The sequence below is a fragment of the Vicugna pacos genome, chromosome 18, assembly GCF_048564905.1.
Source record: "Vicugna pacos chromosome 18, VicPac4, whole genome shotgun sequence".
NCBI classification, from domain to species: Eukaryota; Metazoa; Chordata; class Mammalia; order Artiodactyla; family Camelidae; genus Vicugna; species Vicugna pacos.
The window spans coordinates 42,379,572-42,400,754 of NC_133004.1; the positions used below are offsets into that span (position 1 = coordinate 42,379,572).

At 53.0% G+C, this 21,183-nt stretch overlaps 1 protein-coding gene across 3 annotated transcripts; it reads left to right on the plus strand.

The window, feature by feature from the left end:
• The first annotated feature begins 413 nt into the window (after window positions 1-413).
• Window positions 414-19,521, plus strand: TMEM130 (transmembrane protein 130). 3 transcript variants are annotated; one of them, XM_072942113.1, is made up of 9 exons: window positions 414-475; window positions 2,662-2,768; window positions 8,950-9,255; window positions 10,511-10,670; window positions 13,082-13,248; window positions 14,021-14,105; window positions 15,316-15,518; window positions 17,513-17,625; window positions 18,138-19,521. In XM_072942113.1, the coding sequence occupies exons 2-9, from the start codon at window positions 2,666-2,668 to the stop codon at window positions 18,288-18,290; spliced, it is 1,290 nt and encodes a 429-aa protein (XP_072798214.1). In that variant the 5' UTR covers window positions 414-475; window positions 2,662-2,665; the 3' UTR covers window positions 18,291-19,521. The 3 variants fall into 3 exon arrangements, with proteins under 3 accessions (XP_072798214.1, XP_072798213.1, XP_072798215.1); XM_072942112.1 differs by lacking the exons at window positions 414-475; window positions 2,662-2,768 and adding an exon at window positions 3,603-3,840 and having other exon boundaries at window positions 18,102-19,521; XM_072942114.1 differs by lacking the exons at window positions 414-475; window positions 2,662-2,768 and adding an exon at window positions 3,603-3,840.
• Window positions 19,522-21,183: the final 1,662 nt, after the last annotated feature.

Consider the following 21,183-nt stretch of genomic DNA (forward strand, 5'->3'; position numbering starts at 1 on the left):
CGTCCTGCTCAGGTGCTAGACAGCACAGGACCGCTTTTCCGCCCTGGGCCAGAGTAACCAGGAAACGGAGGGGAGAGTTGGGCCCTGATGCCCAGGTGAGGTGGCGTGGGCTGAACCAAGAGGCCCTGGAAGAGAAAAGAACTGTCGGCCTCACCTACAGCTCCATCTATGAAGAGTGGTTGATGGACAGAACGTGAAAGTGATGACCTGACTTACCTCTACCACCTCCAAGACCTGGCTCCACCTCCTGCCCCTTCCGGACAGTACTTACCTCCTTCCTCCACGCCCCTCCCACCTGCCTCCATCATCACTAACTCACCAAAATCTTTGTGTTCCCTTCTCAGACAGTACATTTCACACCTGGTAATAAGCAGCTTGCACTTTCTGCATGATATCTTGGAGGAAATGTGCCCTGTTCAGAGACATTCTTGTTTAATGTCACTCAAGAACAAGCCTCTACTGAAGTGCTGGGACTGTAAGTGGATGTATTTAGTACCAATTATTTCTGCCCCAGGAGAAATCAAGTGGGTCTGAACATTGCTTCCCCCATGGGAGAAGCCGCCTACTTGCAAGCAAAATCCTCTCTGATCCTACCACCCCCCCCTCAAAAAGTAGGTCTAAAGTTTGGGAATGTTGAAAAATCTGAGGGCTGGAGCCAGTGTGCTAACCGAGGTTGTTTAATATTGTTTGGAGGGTGAAGAAAAAAAGCAGCAGTAGACAAATCCTTTAATAAGTTTCAGTTTAGTTGCATGTGATAAAGACCTACAGTTAGGCCTATGGGTAACATTGGTGAAATTTCTACTTTCCCACGGCCTTAGCTTCTCCTAGGAAAGTACCCATCACACTGCTACGATTTTTGCCTGTTTTCTTGTCTATCTCTGGAATTAGAGGTTGGGGACAGTGCCAACTTCATCCCTATCAGATAAATTAGATCATGCCCCTCCTCTGCTTAAAACCCTCCAAAGACTTTTCAGCTTATCCTCAGTCCTTGACCCTGTGCACCTCCCAACCTCATTCTTGGTGTTCCAGCCACAATGGCCTTGCCGTGCTTCCTGCCCACCTAGGACCTTTGAAGCTAATTCTCCTATCTGGAATGTTCTTCCCTCAAAGGCACAAAGCTGGCTCCTTGTCGTCCTTGATGAGGTCAAATGTCACCTCCTCAGAGAGCCCTTTCTTAAGGCCCAATGTAAGAACACCACTGCCTCCTCCCTCCACTGTCTCTCATAATAGTGGAATTTTCTTTAGAATCTGAAATTACTTATTTACTCATTTACCGTGTTTTCCCTCCTAGACAGTAAGCTCCTTTTCTGTCTTTCTTCACCAATGTATTCCCATTGCCCACTGGGTGCTGTCTTAGTCTGCTCAAGGTGCTATTACAAAGTATTAATGACTGGGTGACTTAGGCAACAGAAATTTATTTCTCACAGTTCTCGAGGCTGAGAAGTCCAAGATAAGGTGCCACCAAGGTAGGTTTCATTCTGAGGCCTCTTCTCTTGGCTTGTAGGCAGCCAGTGTCTCACTGTGTGCACACATGACCTCTTCATGTTCTCTCTGGTTGTCTGTTCCTCTTCTTATAAGGACACCAATCATATTGGATTAGGGCCCCACCCTTAGGACCTCATTTAGCCTTAATTACCTCTTTAAAGGTGCTGTCTCCCTCCAAATACAGTCACTTTGTGGGTTATGCCTTAACATTGGAATTTCTCAGGGGACATGGTTCAGTTCATAAACTTGCATATAAATGTGTACCCTGTTTGGAATAATACTGTATGAATGGATAGGGCAGAATCAGCTGGAAAGCTAAAAAGAATTCAGGGAGCCCCAAAATGTTCTCTGGTTGGCACGAGCAATCTGCACAGGTGGTCTCTGCCTGGACTGGGTCGGGCACAAGGCGTCAGCCTCACCTTTCAGAGCCACCAAGAAGCCATCCTCCCACCACTGTCCCCTGGTGTGCTGGAGTCCCTGCTTCCCTTTGCTTCACCTGTTGGGCTTCTTGGAGGCTGGGCATAAGGGTTCCACCCTATGATAAGAACCTTCCCCCATGATGAATTAATAAATCCTCCAGAGGTCTCTTGTGGGTTTCAGCAGGATGACTGCGTGTCCTGAGGTTGAAAACTTCCAGCTGCCTTAGCAGAGCCAGGATAATTCCACAAAGAGATCACCCTGAACTCTGTTTTGCCCCCTCCAAACTACCATAGGATTTAACCCCAAAAGCCTCTCCAGAGCAGAGAGATTTTTATCAGCTCAGTGGCCCCCATTCCCCAGTTACATTGCTCGTGCAGGATAATGAGGATTTATGGTAGGAGTATTAACCCTAGGGCTGTTGCCCTTCTGTTACCAAAGGGAGATTTCATTATACCAGCTTGCTAGGACCAAGAGACTGACTGACCTGCTTTAGGAAGATTTTCAGCGACAAGAATTTACATCAAGATAGGTGCTGTGAGAGCCTAGAGGAGGGAGGGTTCCTGGGGGTGAGGGGTGATAACCTGTGGAGAATTAGGCAAAGAGGGGTCACAGTCAAGTCAGCATCAGCTTCAGGGTGGCCTTGCAGGTGGCGTCTGTGACATCAATGAGACAGACTATCTGTGGCCCTTGTAGCTATTCAATGTAATAATGTTACACTTGTAACTTTCCTAAGGGGACTCACTGCCTCCATTACAGTGAGATGCCAGTGGGGCCCACCCTCAGGGGACCCCACAGCTGTCCTGAAGGTGCCTTCACTCCCATGCAGCTTGTCCTGCAATCGTGGTCCCATCAGTGCCCGCCAGGTGAGAGGAGCCATCCAAACCCCTCCCTCTGGGGGGGAAATCCCTTGCCAAGTATATGTACAGTAGAGGTAGAGCTGGGAGCAGGATCTAGGCTGCTGGTATTCAATCTTTAAGGTCAGCCAGGCTATCTTCTAGGAGAAAAGACACTCTCTGTTCTGTTACGGCAGATAGTCTGCTTAGGCCAAGGAGTGTCCAAGGAGTGGTCTCCATCGCAGTTGCCTTAGTGTCGCAAGGCCCTCAGTGACAGCGATGTCGCTGTGGGCCCAAGTATGAGCACAAGTCCCATTTTACAGCACATGCAGAGAGAGTAAACTGAAGAAAGGCATCGGTCCCAGCTCCTGCACCTGCGCACCTGCACTCAAGCCCCTCTCTCCGGGACACGAGGTGTTCTCAGGCCCACTGCCCAGTGCCTGGCACACAGCAGGTGTTCGGTGCTTCTTGAATGAAGAGCCGCATCTCCAAGTCGTGTGCGTCACGAAGGGGCAAGGCACCTGGAGAAAGAGCCCAAAGGGGCCTGTTGGAGGTTCCGCATTGGTGCGCGCGCCTCTGGGGACGCTAAGTCAGAGCCGCCGGCGCGGGCACCGACGTGGGGAGGGGAGGGGGCACAGACTGAAGGAGCCGGGACCCGGGAGGGGAGTGGGGATCGAGGGGAGAGGAGGGGTGCGGCGAGGGGAGGGAGGGAGGGGACGCAGGCTGCAGGAGCGGGGACTGGGGAGGAGGGGGAGGGTGGTGGGGAGAGGCGGGGTGCGGCGAAAGGAGGGAGGGCGCGGGGAGGGGGCGCGGCGCGGTTGACGTGGGCAGGGGTCGGCGCGGCGGGCTGTGGGCGGTGGCGGCGGCGCGCAGCGACACGGCGTCCCGCGGCGAGGACGAGCGAGCGCCGCGCCCGCTGCTCCCCGCACAGCCCGCGCCGCGCGCCCCAGGAGCGGCCGTCGCCGCTGCCGAATCGAGCCGCGTCGCCTCTGCGCTCCGGCCGCTCCTGGCGCCGCCATGGCCCCGGCCCTCTGGCCGCGCCTCAGCCGCATGCTCTGGCTGGCCTGCCTCCTGCCCTTGGCCCCGGCTAGGGTGGCCGCAGGTAAGGCGCCGCGCGGGCTGCCCGCCCGCCCTCCCGGGGCCGCAGCGCGCCCGGGACCTCGGGGCCGTCTCGGGCGGGCGGCCTCGCCGGGAGCCGGGGCTGCGGAGGTGGCGCCCTGCGCCCTGAGCGCACCTCCCTCCTCCCCGGAGGGCCCTGCGGCGCGCTGCGGAGGGGCGCACAACCAGCCCCGCGCCGGACAGCCCTCTCTGTCCCTCCACCCTGGAGTCACCCGGCACTTGAGGGGTCTCCCGCGCCCCTCGTTCCTGCTGCCACCTCTAGATCGGCCCAGCCCCGGGAACGGCACGGTGGCCGGCGCATCCATGCCGTTGCCTGGGAACCTCGCAGCCGCTGGGGGTGGGGGAGGACGCTGCGGGGAGACCCGAACTGCCCGGGGTCGCTCATCACGCCACAGCCCCCGGAGAACGCGGCCAGGCTGCCAGCAGAGCAGCGTTTTTGCCTTAAAATGTCGCCTTATCTGGAGAGGCTTTTCACCCTGCTTGTGTTGGCTTCGGGAAGAGTGCGATTTTAGAGCCCAGGAGGCCAGTCTGCCATTTCCTCTCTGGGAATGAATTCCAAAATGGACCCGAGCTGGTTCTGCCGGGTCCCACCCCGCGTCCCCCGGGTCCACTTTCTACCACCCTACCTCCTCATCGCCGAAGGCGCCAGCACCAACTTTTCTGCCCCATTTTGGCGACAAAAGAAAACAAAAAAGGACCCAGACTGAAGAGTTGTCGGGGGACAGTTGGGATGTGGGTAGCTATTGGGTGGGTGTGAAACATTATCCAACATTTTTCATTACAGCTCCCTGCCCCCTACTTTAAAAGAATGTTAGAGAGAGGAAGAGATTTAATGCAAACTTGTGAAATCAAAGCCACGAGCTAAACTAAAACCCTTCAATTTTAGGGATGAATTAAGAGGATTTTGTGGGAATTGTGCTTGGTCAGGATCATCTGCTCTCCCCTAGAAATTCATATAGAAATGTGTTCTCTTGTCTGTTAGGCTTACGTGTGTCCAGAAATCATCTATGTGGTCTAAACTACCCCCTGCCCCCCGCCCAAAGCCAGAGCAGGGAGAATTAATTCTTTGGAAGTCTTGCGTGGTTCCCAGCCTGGCCTAGTGCACCCATGATGCAATCAAAATAGCTGGGAATGGGGTTGGGGAGAACCGACAGGGGAAAAAAGAGATTCAGAAGGACTTCCTCCCTTCTCCCTTCCTGGGGTCTGGGTCTGCCAGCTTGGCGTGCTTACTGTACCCGAGGTTGGAGTCAGAGTCTGTGTCCTGGACCATTAATGAGTTCCAGGCTATGTTGTCAGACTTCAGAGGTACCTTGGGAAGTGTTTGGGGCTGTCTATATGTGCAGTATGAAAAGGCTGTTGTAGCCCTTTTCTAGAATGTTCGGGGCCCTGCAGGCTGTGCAGTCAGGGAAGATGTGCATGCTCCAGGTGGCGGCCCTGGGGGCCTGCTGGTGGGTGTCCCTCCGTGGGGCCTGCTTTGTGGCTATTGCTGCTTTGTTTTTGCTTTGGCCCTTTCAGGTCTGGGGCACTGGGCACCTGTGGAGCCCCTAAGCCCCTGCCTGGGCAGCTCTGTACTCTACGGCCATGTCACTTGGGCTTATGAACTTGGAGAGATGGGTTTAGAATGGGTAGAGAACCAGACCTGGGATTGGTTCCTTCAGCCACACATGGTAAAGCCTTTATGGTCCGTTTCAGCCTGGATGTCCTGGACACCTCTGGCCCTGAGGACGAGAGGCAGCATCACCCAGGGGCTGTGAAACCCCTGTTTTTCTGTTTTGTTTTGTTTTGTTTTGTTTAAAAACAAGCCTGAGAAAAGTGCCCCTGGAGCCTCCAGTGTCTGGACAGGTGGTGGGGGCTCCCAGGAGCTGGGCCAGTGTCTGTAGCCACATCCCCGCCCCTCCCCCACCCCATCCCTCCTCCCAGCTGAGCTGGCTGCCCTCCTGATTCTATTCCCCTGGCAACGGATCTGCGTCGTGCTGACTTGCGCCCATCTAGCTGCAGATGCTAGATGGCCATTAGCATGCAGCCAAATGTCCCTGCCACCTGCCAGCCTTGCTCTAGCCCACGCTTCTCTCCTAGAGGGTGGGCAGGAGCAAGAGGGAGAAAGGAGGAGGTGGCCTCTCGTATAAGCACCTGTTTCTGTGGCAGCCTGGTCAAATGCTGCCTCGCAGCCCAAGGGACTCAGCCTGGGGCAGTGCAGATTTGCTCTGTGGCCCCAGGCAGGAGCACTATCCCCTGGGGGACTCTGGGGACTCGGGTCCCACCGTATAAAATACACACTGTGTTTTCCTGGAGAATCTTTTGTGTCTGGGATTCTCTCTTTGGGACTGAGACATTGTGAGGCTAGCCCAAATGACTTTATAATCCAAAATATGGCCCCAAGGAAAAGCATTAAGAACCAGGAATATGTGAGGTGGGCAAGGGGAAAGGCTGGATCCAGAGTCCCCAGTGGGGGCAGGCAGCGTGGTTGCAAGGCGAACGGGGCACAGTTGAGGGCAAACTTACTTACCTCCCAGTTTTGCTGAGTCCAGCAGATCTCCTGTGAGCCTGTAGGGGCACAGGGCATGTCCTCTACTTCTGGGTCCCCCACCAGCTGTGGGGTAGGGCCCAAGGAAAGGGTTCAGACAGTCACACCTGAGTGAAGAGTTTCCTGGGGCAGTGCCAGGTGGGTTGGTCCTTTTGCCACACCCTTCTCTCCAGATGCCACTCCGCAGCACAGTGTAGAACCCCTCCTGTGTGCCAAGCCCTCGGCTAGGCATGAGGGAGATGGGGTTGACTCCTGCCGTGCCCTCAAGGAGCCTGCAGTGCAGTGGGGGAAATGAGGGAACCATCCCAACGGGGGTTGTGACAGCTGTGTGCTCGGGCTGTTGGGAGAGCACCGAGGAGGGGAAGGGTTCAGGGAGGGCTTCCTGGAAGAGGTTATATCCACAGACAGACAGGTGAAGAAGGAAGGGCAGTGGGGACAGCATGTGCAAAGGTCCTGTGGCTAGGAAGGACACAGCACGTGGCAGGGGGGGAACTGCAAAGGTTAAAGGGTAAAAGCTACAGCGTGGGCATGCCAGGATGGGAATCAACACCATCCACCCTGAGGCTGGCCCATGATCAGATGAACTGTGCTGGAAGCTCGTTGTTGGGGTGGCTGAGAGTAGGGCAGGATGAGAGGCCAAGGGTCAGGGACAGGATGGAGCAGTAATCCATCCAGAGGGGGCTGAATGCTGACCGTCGGCAATGTTAGTAATGATGGAGAGAGCGAGTTAGAGTGGAAGAGGCCTGGGAATTGATTCAGGACAGCTGGCTCCTTTAACCCTGGTGGAGAGTTCTAGGCCAGTGGTAAGTTTGGGAAGGGAGAAATCTAGAGCCCCATTGGCCAACAGAACTTTGGGTGATGGAGGAAATGTTCTGTACCTGTGCCATCCAGGAGAGTGGCAACCAGCCACAGATGGCTGTGAAATGTGGCTGGTGCAGTGGAGGAACTGAATTTTTCGTATGGATGACATTTAAGTAATTCACTTTGATTAAGTTAAGCTTAACAGCGCGCGGTGAGTGGCTACTGTACTGCTTAGTGGAAACTTGGTCAACGTCACAGGGTTCCATCAGCATTTAAGAGGTACCGGAAGCCCCGGAAGGGGTGCGTGTGGCCGGGGAGATGGATGGGAGTGAGGGAAATGAGCTGAGGGCATGATGCCTTTGGCATCACCTCTTTCGCCCAGATGTGCACTGCCACAGGCTGGACATTCTTTAGCCTCCAGCCCTCCAGAAGTCTCATCTGCAAAGGAAAATTACAAATGACAGGAAAATAGTTACCAAGACATATGGTACTGCTATTGACAAGAGTGAAGGATGCTGGGAATTAAGACAGACCTGCCTGAGGGATCCTCATGCAAATACTGACGTTCCCACCAGTGGGACTGCCGACATGTTTTTGATGTGTTACCGTGTGGAATAAAGTAATTCAGAATTGTGTGCAGAGTGTGATTATGACTAAGTTAAAAACTTCCGTGCATGAAAAAGAACCAGGAGGACAGCAGTGTGACAGCAGCTGTTGTGTTTGGGAGGCAGGGGACATTTCTCATATTCTTTATGCATATATATTACTTTCATGATGGAAACAAACCTTACTTTTAAACCCTTACTTTGTTAATATGACAAAATCTGCAGCAGTCTAAAGCAATTGAAGAATAAATGACTTAGGAGAATTCCTGCGATACAGGATGGAAGGAAACAACAATGGAATATATAATTTCAGAGTAAGAGCATAATTTTTAAAAAAAATAGTAGGAAATGCCCAAGTGTGGTAACAGTGGTTCTATTGATTATTTCATTTTTTAAAAAAAATTTTATACTTTTCTTTACTTTCAAATAAATACAGTTAGTCTTCCCTTCAGTGAGTGGGTCAGAGGGGAGTGTTATTTAAAAGGCCTCTTATCGGGCTTCTATTCCATGTGCTCCAGGCCCTGGTCTCTGCCTACAGCCCGTGAGACGGGTTCCTGGGTTGCCTGGAAGGGCTGTATTCCTAGTATTTCAGTTCAAGTTCCCGGAGGAGTCGACTCAGCTGGAATCACAAAACTCCAGCGCCCTGCCAGGAATCTTGGGGGTCACCCAGCGCAGTGCAGTCGAATAGAACTTTCTGGGACAATGAAGATCTCCTGTATCTACACTGTCTGCTTTGGTGATCCTCAGCTGCACGTGGCTGTTGAGCCCTTGAAATGTAGCTAGTGCAACTGGACACTGGAAAGGGCGTGTGTTTGCAGTCAGTCAGACCTGGGTTTGAATCCCAACTTGTCAGTGAACTAATTGTTTATTTTTTGTTTTGGCAGGAAGTAATTAGGCTTATTTATTTACTTAAGTATTTTAATGGAGGGACTGGGGATTGAACCCAGGACCTCGGTGCATGCTAAGCATGCTCTCTACCTCTGAGCTACACCCTCCCCCGACAATGAACTAATTGTGTGACCCTTGGGTGGGTCACTTGAGCTGCCTGGGCCCCAGTTTCTCCACCTGTAAAAGAGAATAATAGATGCCAGTACAGAGGGTGACAGTGGGGCTCCTTGCCACACACTGTCCTGAAACATAGCCTTTCTTTCTGGGCTCCTAGACCTGTATGAACTGCGCCTCACCACTGATGGTCCCGCCACCACTGGGGCAGAGGTGACCATCACGGCCAGCCTGGTGGCCGACGACAATGGCAGCCTGGTCCTGCCCGCCAGCGCCCACCTCTACCGCTTCCACTGGCTCCACACGCCACTGCTGCTCACGGGGAAGACAGACGAGGCGTTCAGCTCCACCATCCGCGCCGTGGGGAACACGCCCGGGGACTTCCCTGTCTCCGTCTGGGTCACCACTGCCGACTGCTGGATGTGCCAGCCCGTGGCCAGGAGCCTCTTCGTCCTCCCCATCACAGGTGAGGAACTTCCCTGCTTGCTGATTTGCCTTCAGACCCTTGGCACTGAGAAAACATCCAGCCTGGCTAATAACTGCATAAATGCAGATTAGACTCATGGTTCCTTTGCTGCTATCAGTCAAGGTAACAAAGGAGCAGAAAAAATGGTAATACACACTGCTGGCAGGGTTGTGCTGAAATGGACACTTTCTGGGGCTATAAATGAATACAACCGTTTGGAGAACCACTGATTGATACATATTGATGGTTATAAACTATTTCAGTCTTTGGCCCATTCTTTCTCATTCTCTCTCTTTCTCTCTCTCATTCTTCCCCCTCCCCACTCCCTTCCTTTCTCCCTCTCACCCTCCCCACCCTTCTTTTTCCAAGAACTCCCTGCTTTCTTGGTGTTTACAACCTATTAGACAATTTATCTTTGGGAAATAAACCTCCCTTTGGGTAATGGTTTATGCACAAAGATGTTCATTGCAGTTTTTATAACAGAAGAAAACAGGACTAAGCTAAGTATGCAACTCTAAAGGGACTGGTTAAGTATATTAATATAATTTGCATAATGAATAATAATGACTTTTACAAAGTGTGTGTTACAGCCTGAGAGAATTTAAAAACTCCAAACACAAAATTCTATAACCCACTTGATCATCTGTGTTTAATATATGTGCCCCTTAAACATGTGCTTACAGATAATTTGCAGTTCTTCAGAACATCAACCATGGTTGTGTTTTGAGTGATAGGCAGTTTCTTTTGTTTTCATTCCATTTTTTATCCATTTCCAAATGAGCTTTATTGAACACACCTTACTTTCTGCTTTTGTGGTGAAAAAAAATCAGCTCTTAATTTTTTTTTTTTAAGAGAAGGAGGCACAGAACAGTCTTCCTCACCCAGCCCAGCACACTGGGTGTGGAGATGCGATCAGGAGAAATGCTCATTTTTCTAGGCTCATCTCATACTTTGAAGTATTTCCTAAGAGTGGCTTTCAAAGCCCGTGCGTTTCCTTCTGGCTGGCTCTGGGCATCCTTTGTGCCAGAGAGTTCAGAGTCCTGTGAAAGGGGTGCGAGAGAGGAACTATATGTGTGACACAAGCCGTGGGTCTTTATCAGTGGGTCTGCAGCAGGGGTAATGCTTTTGGGGGGGCATATGCCTCTACGTTCAGGGACCTGCGGGGGTCCCCTCTTGCGGCTGTCCTGACAGCAGGCAGGTGAGATCACTCCTCCACCTCGGAGGACTCAATGCTCCCTTGGTCTCTCTCTCCCAGAGTTCCTCGTGGGGAACCTCCTCGTCACCCAGAACACCTCCCTGCCCTGGCCCAGCTCCTACCTCACCAAGACAGTCCTTAAAGTTTCCTTCCTCCTCCACGACCCCAGCAACTTCTTCAAGGCTGCCTCGTTTCTCTACAGCTGGGACTTTGGAGACGGGTATGTCCTTATCCCACTGATGCCCCAAAGCCTTGGTCCATGGCTGGTGGGCCTGTCATCCCACACGGAGTGCTCTGTACTCTCCCACCTTCACCCGCCCACTCTCCCTCACCCCAAACATGCCTTGAGCACCTGTGCCGAGCTTGAGGTGCATGAGGACCGGTGTGAGTCAGGCTTGGGACCTGCCTTCAAGGTGCTTGCACCCTAGCAGAGAGGGTCACTGGCGCCCAGTGACCTTTAAGGCAGGTCAAGGTGGGTAGAATCTTTCTCCCTTTGACTCTGGAGGGACCTGGCCAGCCGAGTGCATGTGTGACAACGCGTGCTTGGCAGAGTTCAGGCGTCTGGCCCCGTTTCTCCTTACTCCTCCTCTCCGAGCAAGCCAGCAGGGGCTGCAGGTCGGGGGGGCGGCGGTCAGTCAGGCTTACCTGGAAATGGGAAAGATCCTGCGTGAAGAGAGCGACAGAGCTACAGAGCAGTGGCAAAGCTTTGCGTAAATGAGTATGGACACCATGTCCGGGAGTCATAAAGATGTCAATTTCCTCCCAATTATTCTGTAAATTTCATGCAAATCCAGTAAAAATTCCAGTACGAATAATATTTAGAATGTGACAAAGATTCTACAAGTCATCTAAATTTTGTGTATAAATTATAATTTTATACATATATACACAAACATACACCTTCCCATGTGTATACATACATATATACGTGTATATTGTTATAAAACCATATATAACCATAAACCATACATACGTAACCATATATAGCCATCAAACATATACACATAACCATGTTATATATGTGTATATAGTTACGTTTTATGTATATGTAGTTTTATAACAAAAAGAACATCTGTCTCAAGCGAGGGAACAGTCTCCTTACTGATCAGCAGCGTTTATTTTCATGTTAAAGACTATTCTCTGACTATTGCAATTGGACATGTTTGACTAGCCAACGAAATACAGCTGTTGTAAAGGAGGAGACAAGACTCATCATAGACACAGAACAGTACTGTTTGCCTGGAAAACACAAGAGACTCAACTGAAAAACCTTAGCACTAAAAAGAGAGATTAGTAATATGGCTGGTTACAGAACAAAGACTCCTGGTTTCTCCATATAATGGCAATCAGAAAAACCTTTCATAATAGCTACATAACATAAAAACTGAGAGAATAAAGTTAGCCTAAAATTGTAGGATTTATATGAATAAAACCACAAGTTGTACTGAGAACCTTAAAAAGACTTTAAAAAATGAAGAAAGAATTTCTCGATATTGTCAGAAGAAAAAGAAATGATGAAAAAAAGCAGAATGATGATGAACGGGGGTGGGAAAAGGGTCTAGAAATGCATACATAAATGTATTTTAAAAGCTACAAATAATTTCAGCAAGAAAAGGCAGCTCAATGGAAGAGAATAGAAAAAGCAGAAACAAACCTAAGTTTATATACACATGTAATGTATAATATCAGTGGTATCTCCAGCCAGTGAATAAAGATAGATTATTTAATAAACAGTACTGGGATAGTTGGTTAACTGGGGAAAAATCTGATCCCTAACAGAACAACCTGATCCCTAACAAAAGCTATTCCAGATACATCTAAAATAGCAAACGTAATGAACCAGGACTAGATTGAAATGTAGATGATCACCTGCAACTGAATAGTTGGGCAGTGAGGAAGGCATTTCTAAGAATAAAAATAAAATGCAGAAACTATGAAGGAAAAAAATGCCAAATTTGGCATCATCAGATTTAAAATTTGAGTATGAAAGAAGTAAATCAAACCAAAATATAAAGGTTAGACTGGAAGAAAATATTTGGAAGATACAGAATAGGTAAAGGTCAGATAAACTTCATGTATAAAGAGCATCAGCAAATCAACAAAAATACTTTATTCCTACTAGACTTCCTTTTGAAGAGATTCAGGTAATTGTAGGGAAAAAGCATGTTACACACTTAATATGTTATATAGTAACCTGTGATGGAGGTCTAATTCTTCCTGTTTTACAGATGAGAAAAGTAAGCCAGAGTTATGTAGATAGGAAATCTAGAGCTGAGATTCAAGGCCCGTTGTGTCTTAACTCCAAAGTTTATACTTCTCCCCTCCCTGGATCTTCCCTGTCTAACATGTAGCCTTTCCCATGTTCCTGGCTTGGGGGAGCCGAGCACTTCCTGGCAGGTCACAGGGACCTGTTGCCAGGAGTTTTCCCACCTGTAACTTACGCGTACAAAGATGACCAGCAGCCACTCTACCCAGGCCCGGCTGACCTCGTGCCCTGGCCTGCTCTGGGGACTGCTGCCCTGATGACATTTTTGCTCCTGTGGCATTGGTAGCTGACTGTACAGCTACCCCTGACTCTAAGAAGCCACATGAGTCACTTCTGTCATCTCTGTCCTCCCTTTCACCTTACAGCACCCAGATGGTGACAGAAGATGCTACAGTCTATTATAACTATTCCATCATCGGATCCTTCACTGTGAAGGTCAAGGTGGTGGCGGAGTGGGAGCAGGCAACGCTGGATGCTGGGAAAAGGATCGTGCAGAAGACAGGCGACTTTTCGGCCTCGCTGAAGCTGCAGGGTGGGTCTCTGGAGGTTGGTGTGGGTTGGGCGTTTGGCCCCTCGGGGAACCCTGGGTACCGCTCCTTCCAGGGCTGGGTCACACACAGACCAGAGGGGCTCCAGTCGGGCACTGGGCTGAGCTCAGACGCACAGCCTCTCTTCTGTTCCCCTGGAAGCCCCCGATGGGTTTGTCATTATCCAGTTTCTAAGAGGGCACTGAAGACCACAGAGGAAGTCAGGTGGCCACCAAGTGGCAGAGATGGGATTTGAACCCAGAGCCAGAGCCAGTGTCTGGGCCCTGTACTGTGAGTTGGTGCATCCCCATCACTCCTTGTTCCCCGGCTACCTCGGCCGCCGGTCAAGGACCATCCTGTTGGGGCTGGGATGGCCTCCGTCTGCTGCACAGGGAGGGGACACCCCGACCCACCTCTCCCGGCTTTGGTGAGAGGGGTGTGGGGGTAGCTACAGCAGGCTTCTCAGTCGTGCTGCAGTGTGTGGTAATGGGGTGCTGCTTCCCCTCACTCCCACGCAGCACAGATGACGGGGGATGAGGGGGCTATCCTGAGCCAGCCCTCCGGCTCCTGCATGCCAGAGCCCTGCTGCTTCCTCACTCTGAGCGGCTCCAGCACCTGCTCCTGATGGGAAGGCATGCCCTGAATGTGACCTGTGACCTGCCCTTGGGGAGAACCAGGAGGAGGACAGGGTGGCGGTCACACAGCCTCGGGGCCCCGGGAACCCTGAGACCGCTGTCGTCAGCCACCAGGTATAACAAGGTCTTCTCTGCCTTTCAGAAACCCTTCAAGGCATCCAAGTCTCGGGGCCCACCTTAATTCAGACCTTCCAAAAGATGATCGTGACCTTGAACTTCCTGGGGAGGTAAGTGAAGCCCAGAGTACACTGTGCGTGGCCTATGTTCCCGCCCACACCCCCCATCGGAGGCTCCTGACCTTGCTCCATCCCTGAGGGGCCCCAGGTTGGGGAGCCTACAGAGGGATGGGACCACCCTTGACCGTGCCATGGAAGAGTCATGGGCATGGCTTCATTCCCAGGGTCTGGGGGAGGGAGCTGGCCTTGGGCTGTCTGCCATGTGGGCATTGAGGCAAAGGCAGGTGAGGGACCTCTCCTGTGAAGAGCCTTCCGTATGTGACCTGGCCAGCCCCGTGGAAAGCAAGCCGTCTCGGGTGGGGCCTGGCCCTGCTCCTGCCAAGACCACCATTAGTCTGAGTTTGTGGTAACTGATAAGACACAGAGATGCTGGTGTGTTCTCCCTACAAGGGAGCCTCTCTCTGGGGCCACTGGGATGGACGGAGCTGCAGAAAAACTGTGGTCAGGGCCCAGCCCTCAAGGACTCTAGTGGAAAGGACCAACCCCACTCAATCCTCTGACATGGGGACACGTCAGAAGGAACCAAAGGTAGACCAGGAGGGGACAGAGTGGCCAAGGAAGAGGAAGACGAGCCAAGGGGCTGGAGATGGCTTCTGAAGCTTTCAGGGGGCTTTGGGTGCAAAAGCTTAGTACCCGGAGAGCGGGGTGGAAAGCCACTGTGTTTGGCAGACCTGGATGCTGAGTGGGCGTTTTACGGTGGTCTGGGGTTGTGTAACACAGGAGTGCTCACTTGGAACTCCTTAGATGGACCTGCGTTTTCCAGATTCTGAGCCTATGCTGTAGCAGATGGATAACTCCTTCAAATCCATCTAAAGCTTACTTATCCTTTCAGATCCTACTCAAATGCCACCTCCTCCAGGAAGCCCTCCCTGACTCCTCATTAAGAACATGTTCACCTGTCCCCTGTGCTTCCACAGCACACCATGTGTGTCACTGGAGCACTCGTTCTGCCTCGTCCAGCAGTCTGTGCATGTTCCTGTTTGCTTCACTGGCCTGGCGTCCCCTTGGGGTCCAGGGCCATCTTTTGGGTCCCATTGTGGTCTGCAGTCTGGAGGGTATGAAGCGGAGGCCAGAGCAGCTGGGTGTTCTGTCCTGGAAAGGACACTGAAGTTCATGACCGCCTGGCCTTTCTTGGACTTGGTCTGTGCTCACACTCCTTGCCAAGACATTTCTGAAACAAAACACCCCCGTTTCCCTGCAGCCCCCCTCTGAACGTGTGCTGGCGCCTCAAGCCCGAGTGCCTCCCGCTGGAGGAAGGGGAGTGCCACCCGGTGTCAGTGGACAGCACGGCTTACAACCTGACCCACATCTTCAGGGATCCTGGCGACTACTGCTTCAGCATCCGGGCCGAGAACGCCATCAGCAAGACGCATCAGTACCACAAGATCCAGGTGTGGCCCTCCAGTAAGTGACTCTTGCCTCTGCTCCCCACAAAGGCAGCAAAAGCCAGTCAGCCCTGCCACCACCACCGGTGTGCTGCCACCGGCCACCTCTACCGATGACCTCAACACCCGACCCCACCAGCGCTAGCACCATCACTAACCCTACGGGCCCCAACCCACACCACTGTCTGACCACCCGCGGCACCACCCCCAAACTGCCGGTGCTATCAACAACTGGCTCTCGCACCCCAGCACCTGCACCCCTCAGCTCCCCCAGCACCACCCTCAACACCAGCACCACTAGCAGTAACAGCAGCCAACTGAACTACTGCCAGCCAACCTGCCCTGCACCATCGCCACCATCGCCACCTGCTACAGACACACACTCCAGCGCCTTCAAGAGCCAGAGACGGCGTTGACGTTGCTACCGCCTTACTGCCAGCAGCACGGCTGTTAACACCCCTGCCACCAGCCCCTGCACCAACCATTCGGGCCAGTGCCATCCATGCTGTGCTGCCCCAGCGGTGTCCCAGCTTCAGCTCTCTTGTCGCCATCATCCTGTCGGTGTCCCTTCCACATTACCACTGCCACACTTGTCCCCGCACTAAATGAGCCATCACCCCCACCCATCCCTCCATCTCGGCACTGTTGCTGCTACCACTAAAACAAGCGTCTCTTACGGTGACTGAGCTGGACTCGCAGGGCTGCTGTGAGTCTCTCGGAGAGTGTGAGCTGCTCAGAAATTGCGCAGTACGGCCCCTCATTCGTCAGGTGCTCAGCTGTCACCCCCAGAATTCCCTTCCCCAGACCATTGTGAGGTGCTGCCACCGGCTTACAGCCACGGGATTGGCTGATGACAGCGTCAGGTCCTACCCTTCATTTCCCGGGGAGGCCCCATCTGTGACCCCAGAAAAGGGCTTTCTTATGTAGAGGAGGAAACAGAATCCCAGTACCCTAAGGGATGGTCTTTTCAGATGCCCAGTCAGGTCTCACCCTGTACAGAACAAAAGGGGAAACCCTGCCTGCTGCCCTTGTCCCCAGGGTGGCCCTGTAAGTACACCAGGTACGTCACTGTCACCTCCAGTCTCCCCAGTCCGTCTGAGCCCTTGGGGAGATGTCACATTCCTCTCTGGGCCCTGGCTGACCCTGTGGGCCAGGCAGACTCTGTGACCTGCAGGCGTCACCGGGGACCTTGGGCCTGGCCTCCCCCAGCACCTCCTGGGCACTGAGGGCCCAGGATCCCCCTGCAATTCCTTGGAGAGGACAGCACAACAGGTAATCAAGGCCGCCGTTCCTTGGGAAACAGGTCCTCATGGTGTGTGGTGGTGCCCCTAGCAGGAGGGTGGGGGAAGAGGGAGAAGGAACTGCACTTGCTGATCACCTGCCTCGCATATGGCGCCTTCTCTCCCCTCATCTGCTCACACCCCTGTGGCAGCCTCGTGGATCAGTGTCACCCTCAGGTCACCTGGTCAGAGCCAGGATTTGAACCCAGGACTCTAATCCAGACACTGAGCTCTTCCTGCCCTGCCGTGTGGCTTCTCGGCCACAGGCTCAGGAAGTGAGCCCAGAGCGGGCAGAAGCTGGAAAGCTGTGACAGGTCACAGGGCCGCGTGGGCGTCCTCACAGCTTGGCTCCCTTCCCCAGCGCGGGGCACCCACGAGGAGGCAGCTGCTAGGTCTTTCTCGGCCTAGATTAGGAAGTCATACGTCCTCACTCTGGCCTGTGCGTTCATTAGGAACAAGGCACCGTAAGTCCAGCCTACACTTGGGGTGAGGAAGTTTGTTGCATCTCTTGAGAGTTGCTATCAAGTAAAACTTTAAAACCCCCCACGCCCCAACTTGGTTTTTGCCAAATCCTTGATCTCCCTATTGGGTTTCCTGGTTAGGATGCATGTACACAAGGGAAAAAAAGCTCTGGTGAACTCTGAGTGTTGTCTCCTCTGTGCCGCCACCTCTGGAGAGCTAGCATTCAGCACCAACTACCCAGGCTCGTGACTTCACCCTGTCTCACTCCCAGGCATCCAGCCAGCTGTCTTCGCTTTCCCTTGTGCCACGCTTATCACCATGATGCTGGCCTTCATCATGTACATGACCCTGCGGAATGCCGCTCATCAGAAGGACATGGTGGAGGTGGGTGTTTTGTGGGGTGGGGGCTGGACTCCTGGTCCCTGACAGGACGGGATCTGTGGCGAGGGCACGGCGGCTGGGCCAGAGGGCCTGGAGGTGGTCTGGATGTCAGAGCAAGGCCCTGGGGCGGGGGTGATGTGCCCGAGAGGCATCTGTGAATGGGGCTCGATTGTTGACTTGGCTGCTTCCTACATAACTTACCTCCTTCTGTGCTCGCCCCCTGCCGGGCAGCCGTGCCCATGAAGGTGAGGGAGAGGGCTACCTTCAATACTCTCCCTACAAAAGAGGGAGAGGCCCCAGGAGCAGAAAAGCCAAAGGCACAGGGAGGCGCTTTGTGGCGCCGGAACAATGTTTCTGTGCATGCTGCTGCCAGGCAGCTGAGCTCGTAAGGCCACCTCACCGGGCACCGAGCCCGGGAGCGCACCTGACGAGGCTCCTGGTGGGTGGGTGATTGACCCGTGGGGTTTTGTTTACCATAGGTGGCTGATTTTGACTTTTCCCCCATGTCTGACAAGAACCCGGAGCCACCCACTGGGGTCAGGTGCTGCTGCCAGATGTGCTGCGGGCCCTTCATGCTGGAGACGCCCTCTGAGTACCTGGAAGTCGTCAGAGAGAACCATGGGTTGCTGCCCCCACTCTACAAATCTGTCAAAACATACACAGTGTGAGCACCTCCTACCCCGTTTCAGTGTTAATGGACTGCCGACTGGGCACTCCGGGCAGGGTGGGGCAGGGTGGGGCAGGGTGGTGCCCACTGCCCAGCAGGAGGGGTTCGCACACGCAGGGCCATCTGCCCTGGCCTGCTGTCCATCTGTACAGTCCAGCCACCTCCACAAGCCCCCCACCAGTCACACCCCCCAGCCATCCGTCCATCTGTACAGTGCAGCCACTGCCGTCAGCCCCTCCCCATCAGCCCTACCCCACCCCTTGCCTTTGAAGAGTCCCCAAGTGGGACTCTGACACTGGACGTAGTCCCTGCTGTCTCCTAGGTGTGCCTGGAGACCCCTCGCCTGTTCCTCCCCTATTGGCTCATTTGCCTTCCATCTGGGGTTCACGTTCCCCTCCCCCAGGGAGCCCAGCTCACATCAGAGAGCCGGGAGGCAGGTCCCAAACGGTTCATGTAAGGCCACATCATAAAAGGTCGTACATACAGAGGCAGGCGTGCAGTGCACACAGGTGTCACACAGACGTTTTGGGTGGTTTCCTCTATCGGTTGGTTGGTTGCTGGGCTGTTCCCTGAAACAGAACTGAAATGAAATCTGACCTTTCTCACATGGCCCCGAACGCTCCTGAGCTGGCCCCTCCCTGTGGGCACTGTCCCTGGGCTACTGGGTCCCATCCTAAGGACACCCAGTACACTGTTGGCTGAAGGTTGGGCGAGGGCAGGGCTGATGCTATGTGAGCGCAAAGTGCTTTATAAATAGCACCTTCTTTCACTGAGTCCCTGTTAAACTTTCATGGAGGAAAAGACTTTACAGGAAAAGAAGAATCAAGCCGGGAGGCTTGAGTTCCCTGTGGGGAGGCGGCAGTGGTCTTGCCCCTGCCCTCCAGCTTCTCCCAGGGTGGCCTTGAGAAGAGGCAGGACTGGAAGGAGCCCAGGGCGGTGGCAGGGGGACCAGTCCACTCCTCTCCCTTCGGCCCAGCAACCTGGGGGAGGCAGAGCATGCGCAGAGAGCGTGTCATGGGTGCAGAGGGAGACCATGCTGGGGCCCCGCCCAGCGGTGCAGGAGTGGGGGACAAGCGGGCCTGTCTGGGGCGGGGGGGGGGCAGGGGCTGTGGCTGTCATCGTTTGCTCTCAGACTCTGTGCTAAAAGCAGCTTTCCCACTGCTGTGTCGCTCACTCATGAAATACCGCCATTGCCAAATAAAGCTTGCGTGCCCTGAATATAGCCAAGCATATGCCGGGCGGCCAGTCTAATTCTTTTCTACGCACGGACGTTTGGGCCTTGCAAACAGCAAGAGCAGATCCCGGACGTCCCCATCCTGTTCTCTGGCAGGTGCGCTGGGATGGAGCCGCTGTCTGGGACCTTGGGTCTGGGTCAGTGGTTTGGGCCATTGGTTCTCAAACTGCCACTCAGGCTGCATCACAGACAATCAGACTCCTGAGGGTCTCCCGGAGGTGGGTCCAGGTGCCCCAGGGTGGCTCCAACGTGCAGCCAAGTCTGAGACCCTGGGGTGGACTCTTGATCAGAGAAAGATGTAAGCCACACCTGGGAACCTGGAAATGCAGATCCTTGGGCCCCAGCCATACCTGAATCAGCTCCTGGGGAAGCGGGGCAACCCCAGTGCACCATCAAGTGTGAGAACCTCCCATCTCCATCTAGGCGTCTTGAACTTGGACATGGTGAGATTCTCTGGAGGTCTTGTTAAACAGCATGTATTCAGGCAGAAGAGCTGGAGCGGGCCTTGTGATTCCACGTTTCTAAGCAGATCACAGGTGCTGCGGGTCCCAGGACCACACTTTGAGTTGCAAAGCCCTGAGGAGCTGGACATGGACGGGAATGGACCCCGACCCCACCCCTGCTGTGCCACTTCCAGTGAGCAGTCATTTAGGGAACTTTCTCAGAATTCAGCATCGTTGGCACGTGGGGTGGACGCTGCCACACACCTTTGCTCTGGCCTCCCACCCAGGGGCCAGCTGTGCCGGGGTCTGGGGCAGGAAGGAAACATGCCTTGGATAACCAGTTAGAGGATCAAGTGTAACCTTGGAGAAGGGTGGTGGGGAGGGGGCTGTTCTTACCTTGACTTATTTTAAAGTGTTCTCCATAGACAAGCGCCATTTTTTTTTTTAAGGGCAGGTTCTAGCCTGGATGCTGGAGTTATTTGTTTTTGTTTTTTTTTTTGAACAGAGGCACTGGGGATTGAACCCAGGACCTCATGCACACGACACACGCACTCTACCACTGAGCTTTATCCTTCCCCCCCTCCAGGTGTCATTTTAGAACCACTCCCTGCTGGCATAATGCACAGCCCCCTGTCTCTTCACTTGCCTTCAAGAGAACCAGGATTAAAAAACAAAACAAAACAAAAAAAACCTCAACTCACCCAGAAGAATTTAAAAGTGGTATTTCAGGCTGTAAGGGGAGCTACGTCTCTGCAAAAACAGGGGTCATGGGGTGTTTGTCTTACAGAAGTTAAAAAAGTTTTTATGATGGACTATTACTCGGCCATAAAAAACAATGAGCTAATCCCATTCCCAGCAACAGGGATGCACCTGCAGACCATCATACCAAGTGAGGTCAGTCAGACGGAGAAGGACACATAGCATATGATATCATTTACGTGTGGATCTAAAAAAAAAAGACACAAATGAACTTATTTACAAAACTGAAACAGGCTCACAGACGTAGCAAACTCACGGTTACCAAAGGGGAAAGGTAGGGGAGGGATGAATTGGGAATTTGGGATTAGCAGATAGACACTGTGGTATATGAAACAGATAAACAGGGACCTACTGTATAGCACAGGGAGCTATATTCAGTATCTTGTAATAACCTATAATGGAAAAGAATATGCAAAAGAATATATACATAATTGAATCACTATGCTGTCCACCAGAAA